The sequence below is a fragment of the Perissodus microlepis genome, chromosome 9, assembly GCF_051167445.1.
Source record: "Perissodus microlepis isolate ML-2025 ecotype Zambia chromosome 9, ASM5116744v1, whole genome shotgun sequence".
NCBI classification, from domain to species: Eukaryota; Metazoa; Chordata; class Actinopteri; order Cichliformes; family Cichlidae; genus Perissodus; species Perissodus microlepis.
The window spans coordinates 20,582,878-20,604,188 of NC_140469.1; the positions used below are offsets into that span (position 1 = coordinate 20,582,878).

At 40.8% G+C, this 21,311-nt stretch overlaps 1 protein-coding gene across 2 annotated transcripts in view; it reads left to right on the forward strand.

Annotated features, from left to right (window-relative positions):
- pou6f2 (POU class 6 homeobox 2) overlaps positions 1 to 19,428 on the forward strand; it is a 71,224-nt gene extending 51,796 nt beyond the window's left edge. Inside the window, exons 6-10 of one of the 2 annotated variants that reach the window (XM_084939556.1) lie at positions 479 to 616; positions 5,504 to 5,713; positions 7,453 to 7,606; positions 11,842 to 12,010; positions 15,958 to 19,428. In XM_084939556.1, coding sequence (XP_084795682.1) covers positions 479 to 616; positions 5,504 to 5,713; positions 7,453 to 7,606; positions 11,842 to 12,010; positions 15,958 to 16,465 — 1,179 coding nt within the window. In that variant the 3' untranslated portion in view covers positions 16,466 to 19,428. The remainder of the gene's footprint in view (positions 1 to 478; positions 617 to 5,503; positions 5,714 to 7,452; positions 7,607 to 11,841; positions 12,011 to 15,957) is intronic. The other variant, XM_084939557.1, reaches the window with a different exon arrangement.
- Positions 19,429 to 21,311: the final 1,883 nt, after the last annotated feature.

Sequence of the window (21,311 nt, forward strand, 5' to 3'; positions counted from 1 at the left end):
GGCAAAGGCGGTCATTTTAACCCTCCTCTGCTTCAGCTGTAACAGTGAGTCAGAGGATTTCTGAGTCGAAGCATATTGAAGCGGTTTTACGATACAGTGATGCATGGCCACGCCGCCTGGCTCTATTGTGAGAGCGGGAAGCTGTTGGGTCATTGCTGCGGGTGGAAAGACTCGGCTCGGCCCGTGGGGAGCCCCGGGGGCCAGAGAAAGCACTTAGAGTGGTAAAATGGCCACTTATTCACAGCCGCCCTCCTGTTTTCGCTGCTCCTCCCTACCCTCGAGCCTCCCACTGGGTCCAGGAGCACAGACCTCTGGGAACTATATGATGGACTGTGTAGCCCTCACTGCAGTTGGCCTATTCTGGCCCCACAAACAATAAACAAAAGTGTGACGCCTGTAAACCTGCATCTGTAGGAATCTGTATTGTGCTGTAAACATCTGCACTGGTGCCATCAAACAATGTCTTCGCCTTCTCCAGATGAATCCTCTGGCCAGCCAGGCGGCGGTAGCGGCAGCAGCAGCCATGGGATCCATCGCCGGCTCACAGGTGTTTGGCAACGCCCTGTCAAACCTGCAAGGGGCCACCGGGCAGCTGGTCACCAACGCACAAGGACAGGTGAGTGCAACGAGCTTAAATATAGGGCTGAATAAAAACTCCAGAGAGCTCTAGAAGATGCTGGGAGTTCATCTATCACGTATAAAAAAATGCAGCTCAGAATAAACCGTCTGATCTTTCCACGCAGACTTCTAGTAGCTAGTCTTAAAGTTCTTTGTCTACAATCCAGTAGCCGCCCCACATCATGTTAAGCATTTTGGGAATAAACAAAGCCCTTCCTTCTTTTATCCTCACGCGCAGCAAAACGCTGACCTTGTCATATTCACAGGGTGGCTGCAGAATTGTTCCATCAGTAGCCAGAGGCTTGAACGATGATGCTTGTCATTGCAGGGCCTTATCTAATGAATCATCTTATCTCAGGTGCACACAGCACATATTAAAGGAAGATTGTATGGGCCGCGTGCCCTTTCGTGCCACATCGTGTTATTTACTTTAACCCCTGTTTCATCGCTGTTTCACACTTGCGCTGTATGCTGATGTTGAAGCATTTCTTAGCACAAAAACATGCTGGATTTTAAAATTAACCGACTGCAGGAGCATTTCAGAGCCACCAGTTCGACCGCGCTTCACTGTGTATAGTAAAGTGTGTCCGAACTCTTGATGCTAAATGTTGCTAATGAGACAGTATGGACTTCCCTGGCTCACAAGGTGCCTGGAGCACTGGGAACAGATCACTGTGGATATGGACTTGACGGGATGCTCTGTGCTTTTGTAGTGTCTTGGTGGCTGACACTCCCTGACATAATCAGGTCACAGAGACGGTCAAAGCCTTAGGCTACATCCTTTGCTCCCCACCTCATTATTCCTCAGCATTATTCAGACGGAGGGCTCTGAAACATGCACTGCCCTATCAGAAGGTCCTGCCCCTCCTCCCCCCCAACCACAGAAGATATTATACAGGCTAATGCATACCTCAAACAAGGCTGGAGGTCTAACAAACACACACAGCTGCTTTATTTTGTCTTTACTAGAGAGCAGCTATTATCTTTAAGATATGTCTTAAACTGAATTTAGGGACAAGTTATGTGTCATATCTGTAATACATGAGTAAAACGTTACCTTTGAATTTAAATTGTGCCTCTGTGCCGCTTCCTCTGCCAACTCTCCCAAAAGACCTTTTCATAAGCAAGCGCTCTGAGAACCTTGAGAAGTGTCAGACCTGGTGGATGTTTGGAGTTCAGTATGTTTTGAAATCTTAATTATATTGGCCCAAGCTTTTTTTTATTCTCCAAGGGAAATCAATGAGGCTCTTTTATCCTCACTGCCTCTGCAACAGTGATTAACAGCTGCGGATAAAAGGCACAATTATTAAGTCACTGTCACTCCTGAGATCTTTTTTTTTTTTTTTAAACAAATCTCTGGCCGTTTTGTGAACCTCTTCTCTTCGGTGCAAATTCTTTTCTTGCTGTTTTAAAGTGCAGTTAAAACTGCATTGAGCACTGGGGACATTAAGGGCTGTTTCCTGACTTAAATCCCTGAAACGATCCTGGTATGGTTAGGACAGATTCCTTGGCTTTGTGCATGAACATCTTCCCTCACATTTCTCCCAGCATCTTCTACCTTTCACGTCATGTGCTGACGCAACAGGTAAGAGTTGCACTTGCTGTTAACCTGCAAAGTAAGTTAAAACAGGTGAAGCTGAGCCACAATACTATATAGAGTTAATTGTATATGAATACAGGAAATAGAGATAGAATAGAGACAGATAGGAAACAGGAAATATCTTCTGTGGTGCACCATTATTAGTCTGCTGTTTGAAGCTTTAATTTGCTGTAAGTGCTAGCTTTCTTTAGACTTGTATGTTGACACAAGTCCAAACTTCCCAAACATTTTCCTTCCCGAGTTTCAATTCACTGCATGAACAGTGGTGGAGAGAAAATGGGCAGAGATATTGCCTGGCCACCATGGCTAAAGACACAGATTGCCCTGGCCGGAGAGATGAGATGGCATTTCTGCGGAAACAAGAGCAGCATAATCTTAATGAGTTCTGCTGGGTGGATAGAGGCACGTTTCTCACATGTCATTCCACGAACTGGAAAGGGAAGCAAACATAGGAAGCCAAATAAAGGCGAGAAAACGGAAAGGCATGCGAGGAGAGGGAGTTAGCAGTGAATGGGAGGAGTACCTGAAGGCTGCTTATTTATGAAATGGTTGTGTGATGAAAGAAACCGACAGCTGGACATTTTCAAATAGGAAATGATTTTATTTATCCATGAAATTCAGGCTAGCTGTAGAGTAAGAGAATTCACTTCTGGTTGCTTCAGGGGACTGCAGGTTTGGAAGTACACAGTCGGAAAACATGAGCAGAGTAGCTTCATATATAAATATATTATCATAATAGCTTTAGCAATTGCTAAAAAAGACTCAAACACAGGACTTTAACTGTGCTGTTAACTAGATAAATTAGTTTGTCACATGAAAACATTTTCTAGCTTCACTACTAGAGTAGCTTTGGTTGAATCATAGTTCAGCTCCCTCCCCCTGCTCTTTAAGCCGCCTTTCTTCTGATTGGCTGTCCCTTACAAACAGAAGATCTGAAGTGCTGGTGGGTGGGGCTTCTATGCTCACTGCCAGAGATAACGTCATTCACTCGTTCGCTCATTCACTAACTCGTGTGTAGAAGTATGTTTTGGAAAAAATGTAGCTTTCAATTTGTAAAACGTGCACCACTCAGTTTTGTTCACAACCAATTAACTTATGCTTTCTACCTGCAGTCTGCACGATGCCATCCCCACATTTTGTTACATATGGAAAAAGTTGTTCCAATAACCAAGCCTGCACCGCTAAGGCAAAAAAGCAGGAGAACTGAAGAAACTAAAACAACTGTGTCTGAGGAGAAAGCCAGAAAAGGTGCATATTTTCCAGGTGTTTCCTGAGGAGTGATAATGATTAGAAGGAAAAAAGTTGTTTTGACTGACAGAGATCACTCACACATAAACTGACCTAATTGTTTGGGACTCGTGTTTTTTAAGGTAAATAAGGAAAAAGAGAGGTTCCTTTTGCTCTACTATAACAAAGTGTCTCTTGCATTACGGTTAAATGATGGCCTTTGACCAAAGCGTTCTGCTCAACACTCACTGCTAAAAGATTAATTGTGGTCATAAAAAAATCATTGAGGCTCAGTGCTCAGAAATGAAAAATAAATAGGATTAGTTGATTCAGGACTTCCCATAAGCTTATACAACAAAGCCCTCCCTCCTGACCATAAGTTAACACCGAGGTACTTCACTACACTGTCACATCCCTGCCCTGCCCTTCCAGCCTGAGTGAAGAGTTGTGACAGCGCCACGAAACATCTGCCTGAGATATGCAGATGGTGAAGGATGGCATAGCGGGACGGGGATGAGAGCTAAGCTGTCAGTCGCCTGCTCTTTTATTATGCTTATAGAATAACCACTTAGTCCAATGACGATGAATAATTGAGCGGAACAAGTTCCCTGCCACCGTGGCATGCAAAGCGGGATCAGTGGGACTCAGGAGACACAAGCGTCAGGCAGGGCAATAAAATATGCTAAGTGGCAGAAGAGCATTACAGGGAATTTGTAAAGCCAGCGCGGAGAGAGAGATAAATTATCTCTCCCCTAATGCGAAGCAACGTAAGCAAATGAGCCGTGGCAGGGATGAATTACAGATTGTCGGCCCACCTTTCTCTCGCTGATCCCTCCCTATTATGTCAAAGAGACGGGGGTAGGGGGAAGGGGGAGGCGGACCGTGCGCTAAAACACATTAGCGGTGGTGGAAACAGGAGCTAGGGACCAGAGAAGCCTGTGCCTCTGCTTTGCTCTGGGCTGAGGTGCAGAAGCTCGGACTGAAATATAAACATAAAAAGAAAGCGTCCAAGACAGTGCAATCTTAGCAAAAGTAGCTCTTTGCCCGGTTGCCAAATAACAGAATTTAGAATGATGGGCGTCTCATCTGTGTTGAGCTGCTCTCTGGTGTAATGAGGCTTGGTGGAGGAGGGCGGCCAGCGGGGGGGCCAGGGCGACTGCTGCTCAGGAGCTGCCCAGAACCAGTCCCCAGATGACATTAACCTTCATCATGGTGAAGAGGCGCTAAGTCCCCCCTAAAGCGCCACTCTTGGCCACACTCTGGCAGCTCTGAGAGCTAAAATGTTGCAGTGACACTCTGCTGCCCCCTTTGATCTGCCCTTCCTGATTACAGCCACAGAGGAGAGGAGAGCAGGGGATGGAGGGAGGGAGGAGGAGGGGTGAAGTACCCCTGGGACCCTAAGAGTTGAATTAGAGACACGGGGTCCTGTCTCACTCTCTGCTGCTCCTCTTCTCTCCTCTTGTTGTTTCTTTTCTTACTTGTTCTCTCCACTTCTTCCTGCCTGGCCTGGTGTGTGTGTGAGTGGGTGAAATGGGGGTCTCTGTCTCTCAGCAGCCTCACTGCTTCTCACCAGAGATAGACAAAGACACTTAAGCACAAACACACACACAGAGAAGCACACACACACATACACACACTCACAATCATCCCAGTCTTGGCCTGGTGATGGATAATACACTCAGTGGTGTGCACCATCACACACACAGGTATTCAGCGCTGACCTTTGCAGTGCGCTCCCAGCAGTCTGCTTTGGCTTCACTTGCTCTAGGCTGTAAAACCACCTCAGTGACAGATGATCAGTGGACACTTCTGCATGTTTTTTCCTCCCCGAATCACAAACAGACCAGCTCAAAAGCAGAGCGCTCTCATTAACCACATAACATGAGATGTGACCAGTTTAAACTTCATTTCCAATCAGAAACACATAAAAAAAGCCTAAAGACTCACAGCAGTAGATATCATTACAACTGATACCTCCAGTAGCGTTTAGCCTCTCCGCTCTTTCTACTTTTTAAAACCACCCAGCTGATTTTGTCTCCTCTCTTACCCCCTTTGTAGATAATTGGAACAATCCCACTGATGCCCAACTCTGCAGGGCCCTCCAGCCAATCAGGGGGTGGCAACCCAGCACTGCAGGTACAGCCAATTACACCTCAGCTTCTGACCAACGCTCAAGGCCAGATCATCGCCACAGTGATCGGCAATCAGATCCTGCCTGTCATCAACACCCAGGGAATCACGCTGTCACCAATCAAGCCTGGACAGCAGGTAACATATATGCTCATGTACAAACACACTCTCACACACACGTATAAAAAGGAGGAAGGCTTGCAGAGCAGCTTATTACATTCTTAAACTCGTACTCCTCAACTGATCACGAGCTGTGTTTTAAAAACTGTCGAATGAGCAACACCTAGTGGAGTCAAACTAGAGTTAGCCTGTTTATTCATTAAAGCAAAAGCCAAGGCAGCTCTGTTTTATGATAAACACCTCATATTTTTCCCGCTTCAACACTCATAATGCTCATTTGCATCACTCCACTTGGAAAATTGTAGCTCCTGGTACAATTTTCACAATGCATGCATGTGTGTGTGTGTGCTTGTCAACCAACCTTTCAGCTTCAGTCTCAGCGAGACTGCTAAACCCCTGCAGAGCCCAACATAAGAAAAAAAAACACACCACTTTTCATCACCCCACTTAAAACTGAAACACTCCTCACTCTGTTTTCCACCTGCTTTCCGTTTCACTCACCCTCCTCATCCTGCCTCAGTCACACTCTCCATCCTTACGATTTGTCCTTTCTGACCTGAACATGAAATATTTTGTTTTATTTAAAGAGAGACACACAAAAAACCCCAGCTCTGTTTTTCCCTTTTTTTTGAGTTCACACTGTAAGTAGGAACACTCGAGAAAACACCTCCTCCCATTTTCGGCGAACGCGTGCAGCACCAGATGCATTCACGCCGACAGTGAAGTTATTGACTTGATAATGATGATGTCAGGGCTGAATTATAGGGTAAAAGTTCACATTGAAGGCCTCTACAGTCCAGGATGGATGAACTCTTAGCGGGCGGACACCTAATTGTGGGTCCCTCCCCCCCGAGAACGGCAGATCATACTCTTGAATGAATTAATGCATTTGTAATAATGTTTATGCTTTTGTTTCCACTTCAAAGCCCCACATGTACACATTGTTCCGCGGGCATAATTTACGGTTGTCAGAGCCTGCAGTCTCGAATATTTCCAGTGAAGCTAGATAATTCTCTGAGCCTGTCAACAGTCCTGACAGTGTGTGCATTGCTGTTGACACCCCCCACCATCCAAACAAACACATGCCACAGAGAAAATAATTAATAGCACAGAAGGAGAAGAAGAAGCCTGCCCAGTTTATGGCGGAGACAGCTTTTAAGAGTGGAGACACACCATCTTGATCTTGTAAAAGCAATTCAAATGTGCATAAAACATGAAAATACACTGTTTCTTTTTTTCTTTTTTCCATCAGAGCACGTAGTCTGCAGAATGAATTATGTTTGATACGGGGACTGCTGTGTCCACATGTTTTTATTTCGGATTCAGGCTGCCGTTATTAGCATCAAGATGACGAGCGGAAGAAGATTCTTAATTGTTTTTCTGCAGATAGACGATTATAAAGCTCACAGAGACAGTGGAGTGCCTGAGCTGAACAAGCTTCCTTTTAGACCCTCACTGCCAAATACAGTGGTAAACTACTGCTCTAGTCTATTGAGCAGACTATTGGCACTATAGTCTGCTCTGTCAGTGCAAATACTGCAGGCAGTAATCATCAGGTACAAGGTAAATCTAATTATATTCACCCTCTAAGTGTCTAATTTAATAGCTGCTGATTAATTGATTAGATTTGATATTGTGGCCCAATCACCATAATGACATGATTACTGTAAATTCTGATTATTGTGACGATGAGCACAGAGAGTAAAACATGCTGTCAGTGTATCGTGTCAGCTCTCTCTCTCTGTGTTTGTGTCCAGCTGCCTCAGGCTCAGCAGGGTCAGACAGGCCCCGCATCATCTCAGCCCAACCTGCTCCACATGCCCCACAGACAGAGTCCTCTCCACCAGGCCTCTTCTTCCTCCTCCACCTCCTCCTCTTCCTCGGCTCTCAGCGTGGGGCAGCTGGTCAGCAGTAAGTGTCCAACACAGCTCAGAGAAACACAGCGTTTTATAATGTGATTTATAACGAGAGGAATTACACAACTAGCGGAACGTAGCCATGGAAATATTTTTCTGTCATTCAATACAGCCGAGGTGGAAGGTTGTCGATCGCTGAAAGAGCAATGTGTTGTCATTATCCCCGGTGTTTCAGTCCACACACTGCGGATTTCTCCAATTGTCAGAGGTGTTTTTATTTCAAGTTGAGGCATGCTCTTATTTTCTTAAAGAATAAAAGTAACAACATTCCGTGTGTTAGTTCACATCTCAGCACTTTGTGACAAAGGTCTCTACAAAGGTCTATATCAAATGCTTTGTGTGGTTGCATTACATTATTGCATCGTTCTATACCTACAATCTTTATTTGTTATATGTTTATTTAACTTTTTTGCTCAATATAAGTCCATTTATAAGGAAATAAAAGTAGAAATAATATATTTAGATGTCAACAGAATTTAGTAAAACTGAGAGAAGATAAGCATGTCACAATGATAAAATGAAATAAAGAAAAAAAGAAAAAAATGCCTTCCCCCAAATACTACCTTAATGAAGTCAGCATCTAAGCGAAGGCAAGAACTAAAAAAACAACCTTAAAATGCATAAATATGATTAAAAACAGGGAATAGTGCCATTATTGAACTATATATAAAAAAGTTAACCATAAGAGTTTGACTATGCTCTGAACTTGCAGTTTAAGAAATACCAACCATAACGTACTGTAATACACAAAATCTCTGTCTGCAAACTAAGCAACCTGATGTGGTAAACAGGTACATCTGAAGGTTCTCATCTATACCAGCGGTCCCCAATCCCCGGGCCTCGGACCGGTACCGGTCCGTGAGTCGTTTGGTACCGGGCCGCGAGAGTTGAGGCTCAGGTGTGAAATGTATGGTTTTCAGAGTTTTTATCGGTTTTCAGCGTTATTTTCTTATTGGTTTTATCGTTAACTCAGTTTTCCTTGGTCTTTTCACGTGTGTTATGAATAAATCTTTTTTTCGGTACCGGTACTAGTTTTATTTTGTTGTATTTATCCGCGACACGTTAAAGGCCGGTCCGTGAAAATATTGTCGGGCATAAACCAGTCCGTGGCGCAAAAAAGGTTGGGGACCGCTGATCTATACTATACATCAATACTATGGCAGTACATTGCCTAGCAACACAGCCTATGAACTACCTAACAACAGGCTAACATGACTCATTACAAACTCTAAAAACATTGTAGAGTTTTCATTTTATGACAGTAAAATCAAAAACAACTACCTAACAATAGGCTAAAAACACAGGGCAAACAAAACCATAAAGTGGGCGTGTACCAGTCGCAATAACACACAACTACTGAAAACTGATCTAAAGCAGCATTTTTAAACAATCAAAACCAAACCAAAACAAGGAAATCCAACACAGAAACCAAAATTGAGAACCAAATTTAAAGCTGTGGATTAAAACATTTGGTGTTCTAGTTGGAATTTAAAGCAGCTGGATTTATATATGAATAACCAATAATAAAAAGATTTAATGATCAGGAGTTAACATAAGCTGACACAAACTCAAACTTGGAAACTGTTGCGATCTAATATGAACAGAATAAATATATATAATAGAAAACTATTTAACAAATGGTCCCTTTCAAATAAATAGAATCACTGAAAGAGATGTTAATTTAAATTTTTTGCCCAATACTGCAACATCAATGACAGAAATCTCAGAAACAAATATATTAAAACCAGAGAAAATAAAAACAAAGTCTGCGTTGCTGCATTAACTACATGTTTCTCCTTTTTTTCTAATTCTAATAAACAAACCGTTAGCATCGCTACTTTACATCTTCATTACTCTCAGTGTAGACAGCTTTTGACTGATCCCTGCCTGCTAGGATTGTTTTATTTTTTCCTTTACTGTCATTTCTTTGGTTTATTAGACAATCCAAACTGGCGTCTGTTATGTAAAATGAGCATAAGTTTCATTCTGCCAGCGCGTGGGCTTTGGCAGGGCCTTATAAATCACTGGTCCACAGCCTGTCAGCGTGCAGCTATTGCCTTTAAAAACTCTGTTTTATTCAGATAAATTTCATTTGTCAGAGTCGATTCTCTTAAGCTCCATGTAAACTCATTTCAAAGGCAGCTACAATGCCACTGAATCTAATTTAAAAAAAAGTCGCCATTGATCAACTTGTTGTGGACTTTGTGTTTAGTTTATGTTTACTTGCAGCTCAGAAAATATCTTATGAGGACAAAAATCATAGCGGGCCACTTGTATGGTAAATGAAATTAATGTTTTATGCTGAGTGCGAGCCATATCACTTCCTCTCAATATCACTTACAGCATTCATAGGCAAAGCAAAATCCCGTGACAGAATCAGAGCGACAGAAGCATTCGCTGGCCAAAAACAAACTGCCAGAAACAGATTGAAAACCTCAGGATTTCTGTTAATAGAAGGACTAACGCCAGCAATATTTTTTATTGAGTTTGTTTTAATTTTTTTTATTTGGAGTGGAGAAGGACAGCTAAGCTACTGAAGCAGAAAAAAGTGCTCTCCTTAATATAATCTGGAAGAGTGTTAGGATGCATTTAAGCTAATGCAGGTGTGGATGCATATATTGCAATCAGACAGCTATTTGGAGGAGTAATGATCATTGATCACCTTCCTAATTTGAAGTAGACATTATTGGGTTTTGTGAAAAAGAAACAGTTAATCAGAGTACTATTAAGCAGATACTATAGATTCATCATCGTAAGCAACAACAATAACATTGTTTTTACATCATATCCATACAGCTGCTTCCAGAACAAAGATGCTTAAATAGCCTAAACCTTTTTGCGATTGCAGAGGCCCGTGGGATCAAATCACGTGTTCGGATAAATAGGATGTCTGATCATCAGGTTTGCCTGGTGTTCGCACTTTCACTTTTCTGAGTCATGTTTTCCAAATTTCTACACTACAAACTTCATCATCACTTATTAGCACTTCAAGTAAAAATAAAAGCATAAAAGAAGTATTTTTCTGCTAAACTGAAAGACAAACATTGGCACATAATAGCACGAGTCTAGCCTGTAATTTATGAAGGCAGCATTTTCTTCCTAATTTTCCTTTCAAGCAGATACATTGATTGTTTCACTTGTTTTTGTCCTGTCGTAATTATTAAGAGTAAAAAGTGTATTACTGTTGTAAAGAAAAGTCAGCCTCCTTTTCTTTGTTTCAGTGCTTTTAAAACTGAGCCTTTTGTCCACTAATCTGTCTGTTTTTGTCAGGCCTCTCATTATTGTGAGGTAAATGAGAAGGTCTTTAATCTTAAATCGTGTTTGGGTAAAGAAAAATATGGATCCGGCTGCCGCTAGTCTTTCAAACCGCTACGCAAATAGGCTCCAGTGGGAATGATGGGAGGATGCTCATCACTGTGAAGATGATAGGAAGCTGTGAGTCCTCCGTGTGTTCACACGTATGGAGCACGGCGCATACACTACACGTCACTTATGAGGCACAGCGAGATGGCAGGCCCATAGATTTTTGCTTAAATACGCTTGGAGGATTCCTTTAATAATTCATTGATAATGACCAGGATGAATAATTCAGAGGCACAAACTTTGCTTTAGTAAGCAGGATGCCAGGGCACCTGACATTGATGTACAACGTGAAATCACTTTTTATTAGCGGGGAAATTCTTCAGTGAAGTTTTCAAATGTGGAGCTTCACAAACAGCCTCTCTTTGTGTAAAAGCAGGGTATCGTTTGTGAGCGAGGCTCGCCGCTGCTTTGTAGGCTTGAACTGTGTTGACTTGGGGGGTCAGATGGGTGAAATAATTTCTTTATACATTCTTTAATGTTTTTCTGAGAAAGCCCGCTTCAAAATATATGTGTATTCATACAGAGAGCTATAGTAGCACAGCACCTATCTGTCTTTCCTTTGAATTAACAAGCCATGTGTCGTCTGTTTTTTGTCCATATGCTTTTATATGTGAGATTAAAGATTTACACTTGCCAAAGCCGAAGCCACAACACGCCTGTATTCAAACCTCAGATGAGTTTATTCTTCAAAACATTTCTCAGATATGTGTAGAGAGAAATAATAAGTTCTGACCCAGAGCAGGACTATTTTTTTTAAAGTTGTTTAGAGGCATCATGATCGCATATGGTTGGATGTTTGCCTCATTCACTCTGAAAAATAAGGTGAGCAGAGGGCTAATAAAATGAGATGTGTGTGTTGTATTGTAGACCCGCAAACCGCCCCCAGCGAGGTGGACGGGGTCAACCTGGAGGAGATTCGTGAATTTGCCAAAGCATTCAAGATCCGCCGGCTGTCCCTGGGCCTGACACAGACTCAGGTGGGCCAGGCGCTCAGCGCAGCCGAGGGGCCGGCTTACAGCCAGTCTGCCATCTGCAGGTAAGGACAAACGCAGGGGGAAAAAATAAAAACAACTCGACTACTATTGTCTACCTGTATTTCTAATCAGTGAAAGCAGCGCAGCTTCAATGAGCTGTCGGGTGCTCTCATCCGTGTTTTAACAGGCATCGTTAACATATTAAAACACATAATTGGCTGACAAACGAAGCTCTCATGTCTCTACTTAAACTCCTTCCCCTGACATGACAGCTGGCCGTCACTTATGCAAAATACATACACAAGTATTACACGGAGCACTTAAAGCATTTAATAATTACTAAGGCCCGGTGCTGTTCGCTCTGGCTGAACATGAGGGAGCTTGACGGCGATGATGTATTAATAAGACTGCCGTGTCTTACTGCTTCCACGAGGACAGTTTAGTCATAAATGGGACATTATACATTCATGAGACTATCAGACAATCAGTGTTTCGTTCCTCCTGTTGTTCCACTTGACTAACGTTTTGCATGCAGATACCAAATGAGCCGCGTTTCCATTTCGAGACAGAATAATTGGGCCACATGGTGTCCAAATATTGCTTTTAAAAGAGAACTAAACGGTTTAAAATAGAAAACAAAAGTATTTTAAGTGTCCATATTAGATATGGAAGTTAACGCTAATTGGGTTTTGTTTTCCTCAAATCTAATCTTCTCTTGTTTTGCATCCATCTCTTTCAATAAAAGTCCCTAATCTTGTTTCTGTATTAAATTTAATGTCCCTTCAAAGTGCATGTGCATTTGCTGATGACCTGTACTGTTTATGTGAGACAGCACTGCCACGCACCTTTAAAAATTTCATCACATCAGCATCAAACAGCCGATAAAATGTGAAACACTACAGGAGCTGGGGGTTCTTATGAGGCCCGCACTAATGTTTAAAGTCGTCAAATCACACATGAAATATTTACAGCCAGACATAATTCAAATATTTATAACACACATTAAAAGCCATTAGCTTCAAAAATAAACACTCTGTGGGCTATTATTCATGCCGTTAAGACAATTTTTTTGTTGTTTGTATGACACTGGACATGATGTCCTGATGTTTTAAGTAGTGGGGCTAACTTCACATGCTTTAGTTTAGTTAACATCAACATAGACATGAAGTTTGAGGAGGAAACGGGACGTCACAGTAGCTCTGGGGCTGCGGCTCCCGACGTAGACAGTGAACAGACACTGACAGATGCTTCCATCTTGTCTGCTTTCATTGCTCACAATGTTTCCAGGCACTTTATTAGTTTATCTAAACAGGCACAGGCTTTACATGAGGGTAACATCAAGCCAGGGATGTGCCTGAGTGGCCCCTTTTGGGAAAATATGCTAAATGAAAACTTAAAGTAAATAAAATCGCTATCTTTTGTTTTTATTACAGGGTTTAAGATGTATATTTTGAATTGTTTCAAACTGCTGAGCTCAGGTTTAAAATATTTGATGGTTTAAACATATTTTTTATCCAGATATGAACAAACAGTTAATAAAAATAACAAGCTTAGGAAAGAAGAACACCAGTCATATATATAGTTTTATATGGCTCATATGGTAGCTATAAACTAAATTCAGATTTCCGTAATGGTTCAACAAAAGTAGCCAAACATTTTAACATCAACATAATGCAGCCTTAACAACAACACAGTCTAAATCAATCTAAACAATCCAAGCAACGTGAGCAGTGTTAGTCTTTGAATAATTATGATGGTAACTGTCAAGATACATCATTTTGCAACAATTTTGCATTTAGAGTTTAGAAGGAAACAAGAACACAAAGTCTGGACTTGTAATAAACCTGACGTAAAATGAGAGTAGAGTGAGGCGAGCCTGATTGTATGTATGTCCCACTCAGATAGCTCTCTGTGGGTATTGAATGTAAACCCTGCAGCAAACTGTAACTCAGTCCAAACATACAGCATGTCTAAGCAGAGCTCCTTAGGTACTTTTAAGAAGAGCCAGAGAGGCTGCTCCCTCGTGCTGATGCACTAGAGGAGGGGAGTGCATACCCCAGCTGAGCAGCTCTCAACTCATTTTAGTATCCGCGGTTCCTGTTGATCCATGAAATGTCCTGTCTCTGGTGACTCTTCATATTTACTAATGTATTCCCCTCAGTATGGAGCCCTCCTCTTTTTCCTGTGTTTAGGAGGAGGACGGGGTTATAAATAATACCGCCTGTCGACAAAGAGGAATGCACCAACGAGGTGTAGAAACAGAGAAAGTTCATGCATGCATGGGCATCTGGGCCTCTGTTTCCCTTGCTATTAAAAACCGTCTCTTTTTGCATTGTTTGCTCCACAGAGAGCAGTGCTTCAGTGTAGCTTTCTTTCTAGAGTTATTTCACTGAAAAACATTTGAAACCAACAGTTTCTGTCCCCATTTATCCAATAATGTTTGGAAGTGATGCTTTTAAGAGTTGATGTTGTTAGTACCAAATCATCTGTAGACCTTATTTATTGGGTATGTAGTTAAATTTAAGGTTAACTAAAACCATAACCACAGCATCTCTGGTTTGAGACTATATTTTGGTATGTTTCATCTTGCTACCTAAATCTTTGCTGCTTTCTGTAATCTGCTATCAAATAAAAGCAAAAATCCTGAGATAATCCAGAGAATGCTCAAATCACCAGTGCTCATGAAAAGAATAATGGAAAGAGGTAAAAGTGATAAAGATTTTTATTTTCCTGGACCAGAGAAATAAAAATATTGCAATTAAACATCCTGATTTTCTCCTTAAATAAAAACTGCTGTTGAAAGTGACGTGTCCGTGACTTCTCGTGTTTTTTTGTCAAAGTGACAAATAGCCACAAAACATTGTCACTTCAGCTTTGTTGATCAAGTTTTTATGTCCAAATAATATCTTCGGCAAATATTAGCTGCCCGGTTTGTGGTTTCTTTTATTAGAAACATGTACATGTACATTTTCGTACGATCAACTTTGTAATGATTACAGAACACAAACTGTCGTAAGGCTCGCAAAGTCCACAGTTATGGATATTTGTTTCAAAAACTCGTTAAAGTACAAGTGTCTTTAATAAAAAGGCAAATGTGTTGTTAGTTTATTAACAGATTTTCCAAACTGTCATGTCTTTCTTATCAAATACCTACCTCAAACTGCACTGTTGTTATTCAGTTCCATACAAGGAAAAAAGCAGTGAACACACTGATATTTGGGCTGTTGCCATTCAAACTCCTGAACAAAATGACATGATTTGAAGCTGTTGAATCCAAAATAGTTGTTCTTCCATTCTTAGTAAACATCATCTAATTCAGACTTCATATCATGTCCAAACTGCACCCGACAGTCGCTGAGCTGCCAGCTAGCATTGCTTTTTAAAACTCTGCCTTCCTCTCGTCTTACTTCCTGTGACTTGAGAAATGCAGAGAAATGGCTGAATTATGAGTAAAGTTGCAGGACTTGTAAATGTATTCTTATTAAATATAAAATGAGAGGTTGTTAGAAGATGAAAGAAAGGTTAAAAATGTATTAAATGCACATTTTGATGAATAATTCAAGCTCTTTTTGTAAATAAATGATGGTGCCATATTTAACTGCATGCATAAGTGGATTTTTGGGGGGAAGGTGGGGTGGGGGTTTATTTCACCTGAGCAGAAGAAATTGGATATTTGGATCATTTTCATTTTGTGATTTTGGTTCATGAGAAATATTTAAAAGAGCAAATATTTCGATTGCTAGCCATTGGCAATATCTCCTTGTTCCACTATTGCCAGTTTGGGACAGAGAACCAGAGCCTCGTCCAGAAAATTAACACATCACTGGCAAAGCATCGCCTCGAGCTGCTGCAGCTCAGGTGTGTCCAGGTGCAGGATGCAGAGTTTGTTCACCTGGATGTTAGTCTCAGTCCCTGTGGCATTCTGGTTGAGGAGACTTAAAGGCAGGCAGCTTATCCCTTGTTCTGGCAGGGCACCTAAGTAAGATTGTTTTTTCTCAATTCTCCCCAGACACACCATCCTGAGAAGCCACTTTTTCCTACCACAGGAAGCCCAAGAGAACACTATAGGTAACAGTCTTACAGGCAAACTGAACCCTGGCCTTTTATATCCTGCCAGGTTTGAGAAGTTGGACATCACCCCTAAAAGCGCCCAGAAGATTAAGCCCGTTCTGGAGCGCTGGATGGCCGAGGCTGAAGCCCGCCACCGATCCGGCATGCAGAACCTGACTGAGTTTATCGGCAGCGAACCTTCGAAAAAACGCAAGCGGAGGACCTCTTTCACCCCACAGGCGCTCGAGATCCTCAACAGCCACTTTGAGAAGAACACGCACCCCTCCGGACAGGAAATGACGGAAATAGCGGAGAAACTGAACTATGACAGGGAGGTGGTGCGTGTCTGGTTCTGCAACAAGAGGCAAGCCTTGAAAAACACAATAAAGCGTTTGAAACAGCCCGACCTCGGCGCTGCCGCACCAATGGACCCTCTCACTGATTCTCTAGAGGAGCTCCCGAAATGAACGAGCTCTCTGACCAAACAGTGGAGTGGAAAAGTGGCAGCCATTAAAAACAACAAAAGGTGGATGAACTCCTCTTGAAATGAGAACTGACAAAATGTTGCCCAAGTCACCCGGATGGACAGTCATGAGTTTGCAAACGAAAAACTATGTGTTGTCAGTGTGATTACCACAATTATGTAAATTACCTTGGCGAAACCAAAAACATGAAAAAAGAGATTAATATCTGAGAATTATGTAAAAAACATACGGTGTGCTGTTTCAAAGAGTTTTTAGATTCTGGCCTTACAGACCAGACTGTCGCCCAAATTTTGGTTCCCACCAGGAGGGATTTAGTAGAGAGATCATACCAAATCGAAACACTATTTACCAAAGTCTGTTGCATCTGAATAATTTTGTAATGTAAATGTGCTCTAAATTTTTACATTTGTACTGGCAGAATCTAAGCTATATCTGTGAGGTTGAGTATACATTTTATCTTTGTCTCGCTTACTTTTTTCTTCATTGTTTGTATGTAAATATTTAAAAAAGGGAAAAAAGAAAAATGCTGTCTTCAAATTGAAATCACGCTGATTAAAAAAAAAATCTCTTTTTGGACATAAAAAAAAATTTAACCTTTGCTGTTAAACAATTGCATAATAATGTTGTTTGCCTCCGACTTGTGTTTCATCTGCAAATATTTTCAGTCACAGTGTAACTTTGTACAACTTTTACAGGTATTTATTAATAAGTTAATGAGATGGATTCAAAGGATGGACTAAAGAAACTAAGAAACTATGGACTGTCACATGATAACTATGACGATGATGATGATGAGGAGGGGTTTCGGTGTCTGTCAAGTCTACTGCAGCTTTGTTTCGAGCTACTGTGTCATTCTATTGCCAAAGCCTGATAGCCAAAGAACACACGCAACTTCAGCTCAAGGACTGGGGGAAAATTTTACCTTTTTATTTATCTGTTCCCACGACTTTCTCTCCCCTTTTTCTAAAGTGTTTTATTCTGTGGGTCAAGTTGAACGAAACAACAACAAAAAAAGAGTCAAAACTGTCATGTCAAACAGCTCCAAAAAGTGTCTGCCGTGATGAAAATGTATTTTCTTTTTGAGCCGATTTGCTACTGCATGCTTCAAATCACACCACATGATAAGATAGTGTATATGAATTTCACCAGGAAGGCCAAAATTAACATTAAAAATCGGAATTTTCATAATTATTTTACATGAAATGAGCCAAACGTGTGGTTGAAGCATTTTTTGTTGCCACTGACCGAACATCAGTGTGTTCTTTTGCAAAGATAAATTGCTCTTTTTCCACTGTATTTTGCATTCCTTTCAACTAAGTCAATGTCATGCTCATAAAATCAAAAAATACACCATCCTTTATCTTACACCTTTTAATTTAAGAGGTTAACTTGAAGTGTTCAATTTCAGTCCACTGATTTTTAGAGTAATTCACACTCCATTCCTGCGCGCTCTTACTTTGTCAGAAACGTCAATAATCCAGGGGGGGGAAAAAAGAAAAGAGAAAGAAAACCCTCTTAAACAGTCACTGCAAATATTTGGCTCCTGCAAAAACCCTCATATGAAAAAAAATAGGTGAATGCTGAGAATAAGTGTCACATGTCAGAGTGAGTGAACTTAATTTGAAGTGAGGTGAAATTTGATGCAATTTATTCAGAATCATGTGTCTGCTCGATATATGTCCTTTCATGTCACATTGGTTATCTCAGTTTTTCACTCCTTTTTGTGAACTGCCAGGTTCTTCTGCGCTGTCTGGAAAACACACACCCACTGTAAATGGTAGAAAAACACTTGAAAAAGCTCTACATGTCTGTGTTTTTAAAGAAATCACTGAGGTTGTCTTGAAAAGGCAGAAAAGGCAATCGCAGACTGTGGAGAATTTCACTAAATTTTCATCTGCACATCCACAGCAGCTCCTGCTGTACTTCTTTTCACAGATGTTTGTTTTGTTTTTCTTTTCAATGCATTCACACTTACAGATTTTGTGCATTTTTATTTTGCTTCTAGAAGAAGAAAAAACACTTAACTTCAGGCAAACCTTTGGCCAAGAAATAAACCTCTGCACAGATGTTAGAAAGCAGCAGTGGATCCGTTGTGACGCTTAACAATAAAAGCTGTAACCAAAACCAAAAACAAAAAATAAAGGACGACACAGAAAGGAGTCATGCCTTTGCTCAACTTTTCAATGCTGGACCAAAGCTCTATAGTTATGCACATTGTACAGAGAAATAGATTCATGATGTTGACAATCTTTAAAATCTGAGAAGAAAAGGATTGAAGAGTAGAATTGTACATTAGTTCATCCAAGGTTTACCTCAGTACTGTTCTTGTGAGAATCATAAAAATGCCATACAAGCATCCGCAGGTCAGTAGAAAAGATGAAAAAGATGACAACTCTGCACTGTGTGTGTCCATGTTCACCTTCAATGGGAAGGAGACGCTTGTGGGTTTTCTTTTTATTACGTGACACATGATTGTTTTATTTTTGTGAAGTGGTCTCCTGAGCCACATGTGAGTCATCTCTTTTATATTGTTGTAGTATTATTTCTTTTTTTGTGCCATACGTTCACCTCTCAGTTTCCACAGCTCTGTAGACCTACATAGAGGGAAAAGGAGATTACAGTAATGTTGCTCTTAGCTCAATTAGGATTATTTGTTTACCACCCTTAAATACGTTTGTGAAATTTTACTAACACAGACAAACTGGCTTGAAATTTTGTTCATAGTCAAAGAACTAGAAACCAAAGCTGAAGAGCCTGCAGAGGTTGATTTATTTTATTTTCGTTTTTATATATAGACTGAAAACTGTAATCTATAGAGCAATATCTGTTTGGTCAGTTAAGCAGCACTTTGTGTATTTCTAAAAAACAAAAATTTAAAAAAAAAAGCTTCAAGTCTGTCACATTGATTTGTACCATAATTAGTAATAAACAATTGTTTGACATGACTGTTGTGTTTGTGTGTTATGATAGAATCTGTCATTTAAGGCCAGAACATAGTAACGTGTGGGAACCTGTGATTGTTTTAGCTAATATAGTTATGCTTTTTCTATGAAACGACGTCCAAAATAGCCACTAGAAATATGATTGGCAGGAACTGACATTGCTAATGTGCTCAATTAATTCATAAAAATTTATTTCGCGCCACACTCTAACTTCTCTACATCACATTTTGACCAAGGTCGTTAGTAAGAGAAAACTCATCTGTTGAGATGATGCTGTTTGCACACAAAGCAGAGATGCTAACAGATCTCAGAACAGTGAAAGCAGCTAGTGGCAGCTTGCCTAGCAGCTAGTAGCAGCTTGCCTAGCATGCTGGTATCTCATCAGTTTCCAATCAAATACAAGAGGTTTATCCACAATGCATATGTGCAAACAAGCCTCTCAGCTTGAATAGCTCAAGCCTTTTTTAACAGGACTCAGACACTAACCTAAGATTTCTGTTGTTGGATGTCAAGCAGAGTCAATCCTGCTTCCAGAGACCACAGGCAACAGCAGCCACAAGATGACAGGAAAAACACCCAATAAGCACTATAACAGAACAATGTTTGAGAACAAAGGAGAGAGAACATGTTCACAGTGGTAAAATTGTCTACTTTTAGATTTCACTAGGCAAGTGCCTTGCTTGCCTCAATGGAAATTGCCCTGATGTTTCTAAAGTGTGCCTTTCTGACTAGAGAAATGTTTTCAATTTCACAAAACAGCTATCTGACGCACAATTATGTGCAAACCCTACCTCTAATAAATCTGTAGTAGGACAGGAGGCTGAGCATGAGCCTGAAAATTATGCTCAGGGGTTTTTTTATGGGAATTTTCTTTTGTATACATACTGTAATTTCCTGTCACCACCTGTTTTGTTCTTGGTCTCCCCCTGTGCCATACCATTAAAAAACACCCTGGAAGTCCCCCTTATGGCAGATAAATTTTCTTATGATGTAGAAAAAAACCGTTCACCTAACTTGACAGTAACTAGCTTAGTAATGCTGATTATGCCAGCTCTAAATATTGCATTATATTTAAATTGGCTGGGGATTAAAATAGAAATAGGACAGCAATTTTTTTTCATTATAAATTGAAATGTGCAATATTGAAGTTTAATGCATTATTTAGTTCAGTCTAGGCAAGTAAGTGTTTTATTACACATTAATACAAAACATACCACTTTCTTTAAAAGCACTTTAAAAACCAACAACGAGACTGTTCAAAGAGCTATGCAGTGAAACCAAACATTAAGGACAAACACAGGCCAAGATAAAAGATATGGGGCCGCAAAGAAGTTAAATAAAAGAGTACATAAAAACTGAATTCAATTCACAGTCAGCACTGGGTCAAAAGTCAGGAAGTAATTTTTTTTATAACTTTATTTAATACACTATTATATCTACATGGCAGAAACTCAATTCATTTAGGCATGTAAAAACGGTAAATAAGACCTGCTGAAGTTCACACTGTGTATCAGAAATGTTCAGGGGACAAAAGGTGATTTAAGCGACTTGGTTGTTGGTGCTGGCCGCTCTGACTATTTCAGAAACTGATCTACTTCCCACACAACCATCTCAGGGTTTAAAGAGGATGGTATAAGAGAAAATATCCAGTGAGCGTAGGTTCTCTGGGCAAAAACGTTTCACTGACATCACAGGTCAATTTCAATTTCACAACCTTAAAGCAGCTGCTAAATTATCTGCAGTGGGGGGGGGGGGGCTGGAGCCTATCCCAGCTACCATAGGGCGAGAGGCAGGGTACACCCTGAACAGGTCACCAGTCTGTCGCAGGGCTAACACAGAGAGACAGACAACCATTTGCACTCACATTCACACCTACGGGCAATTTA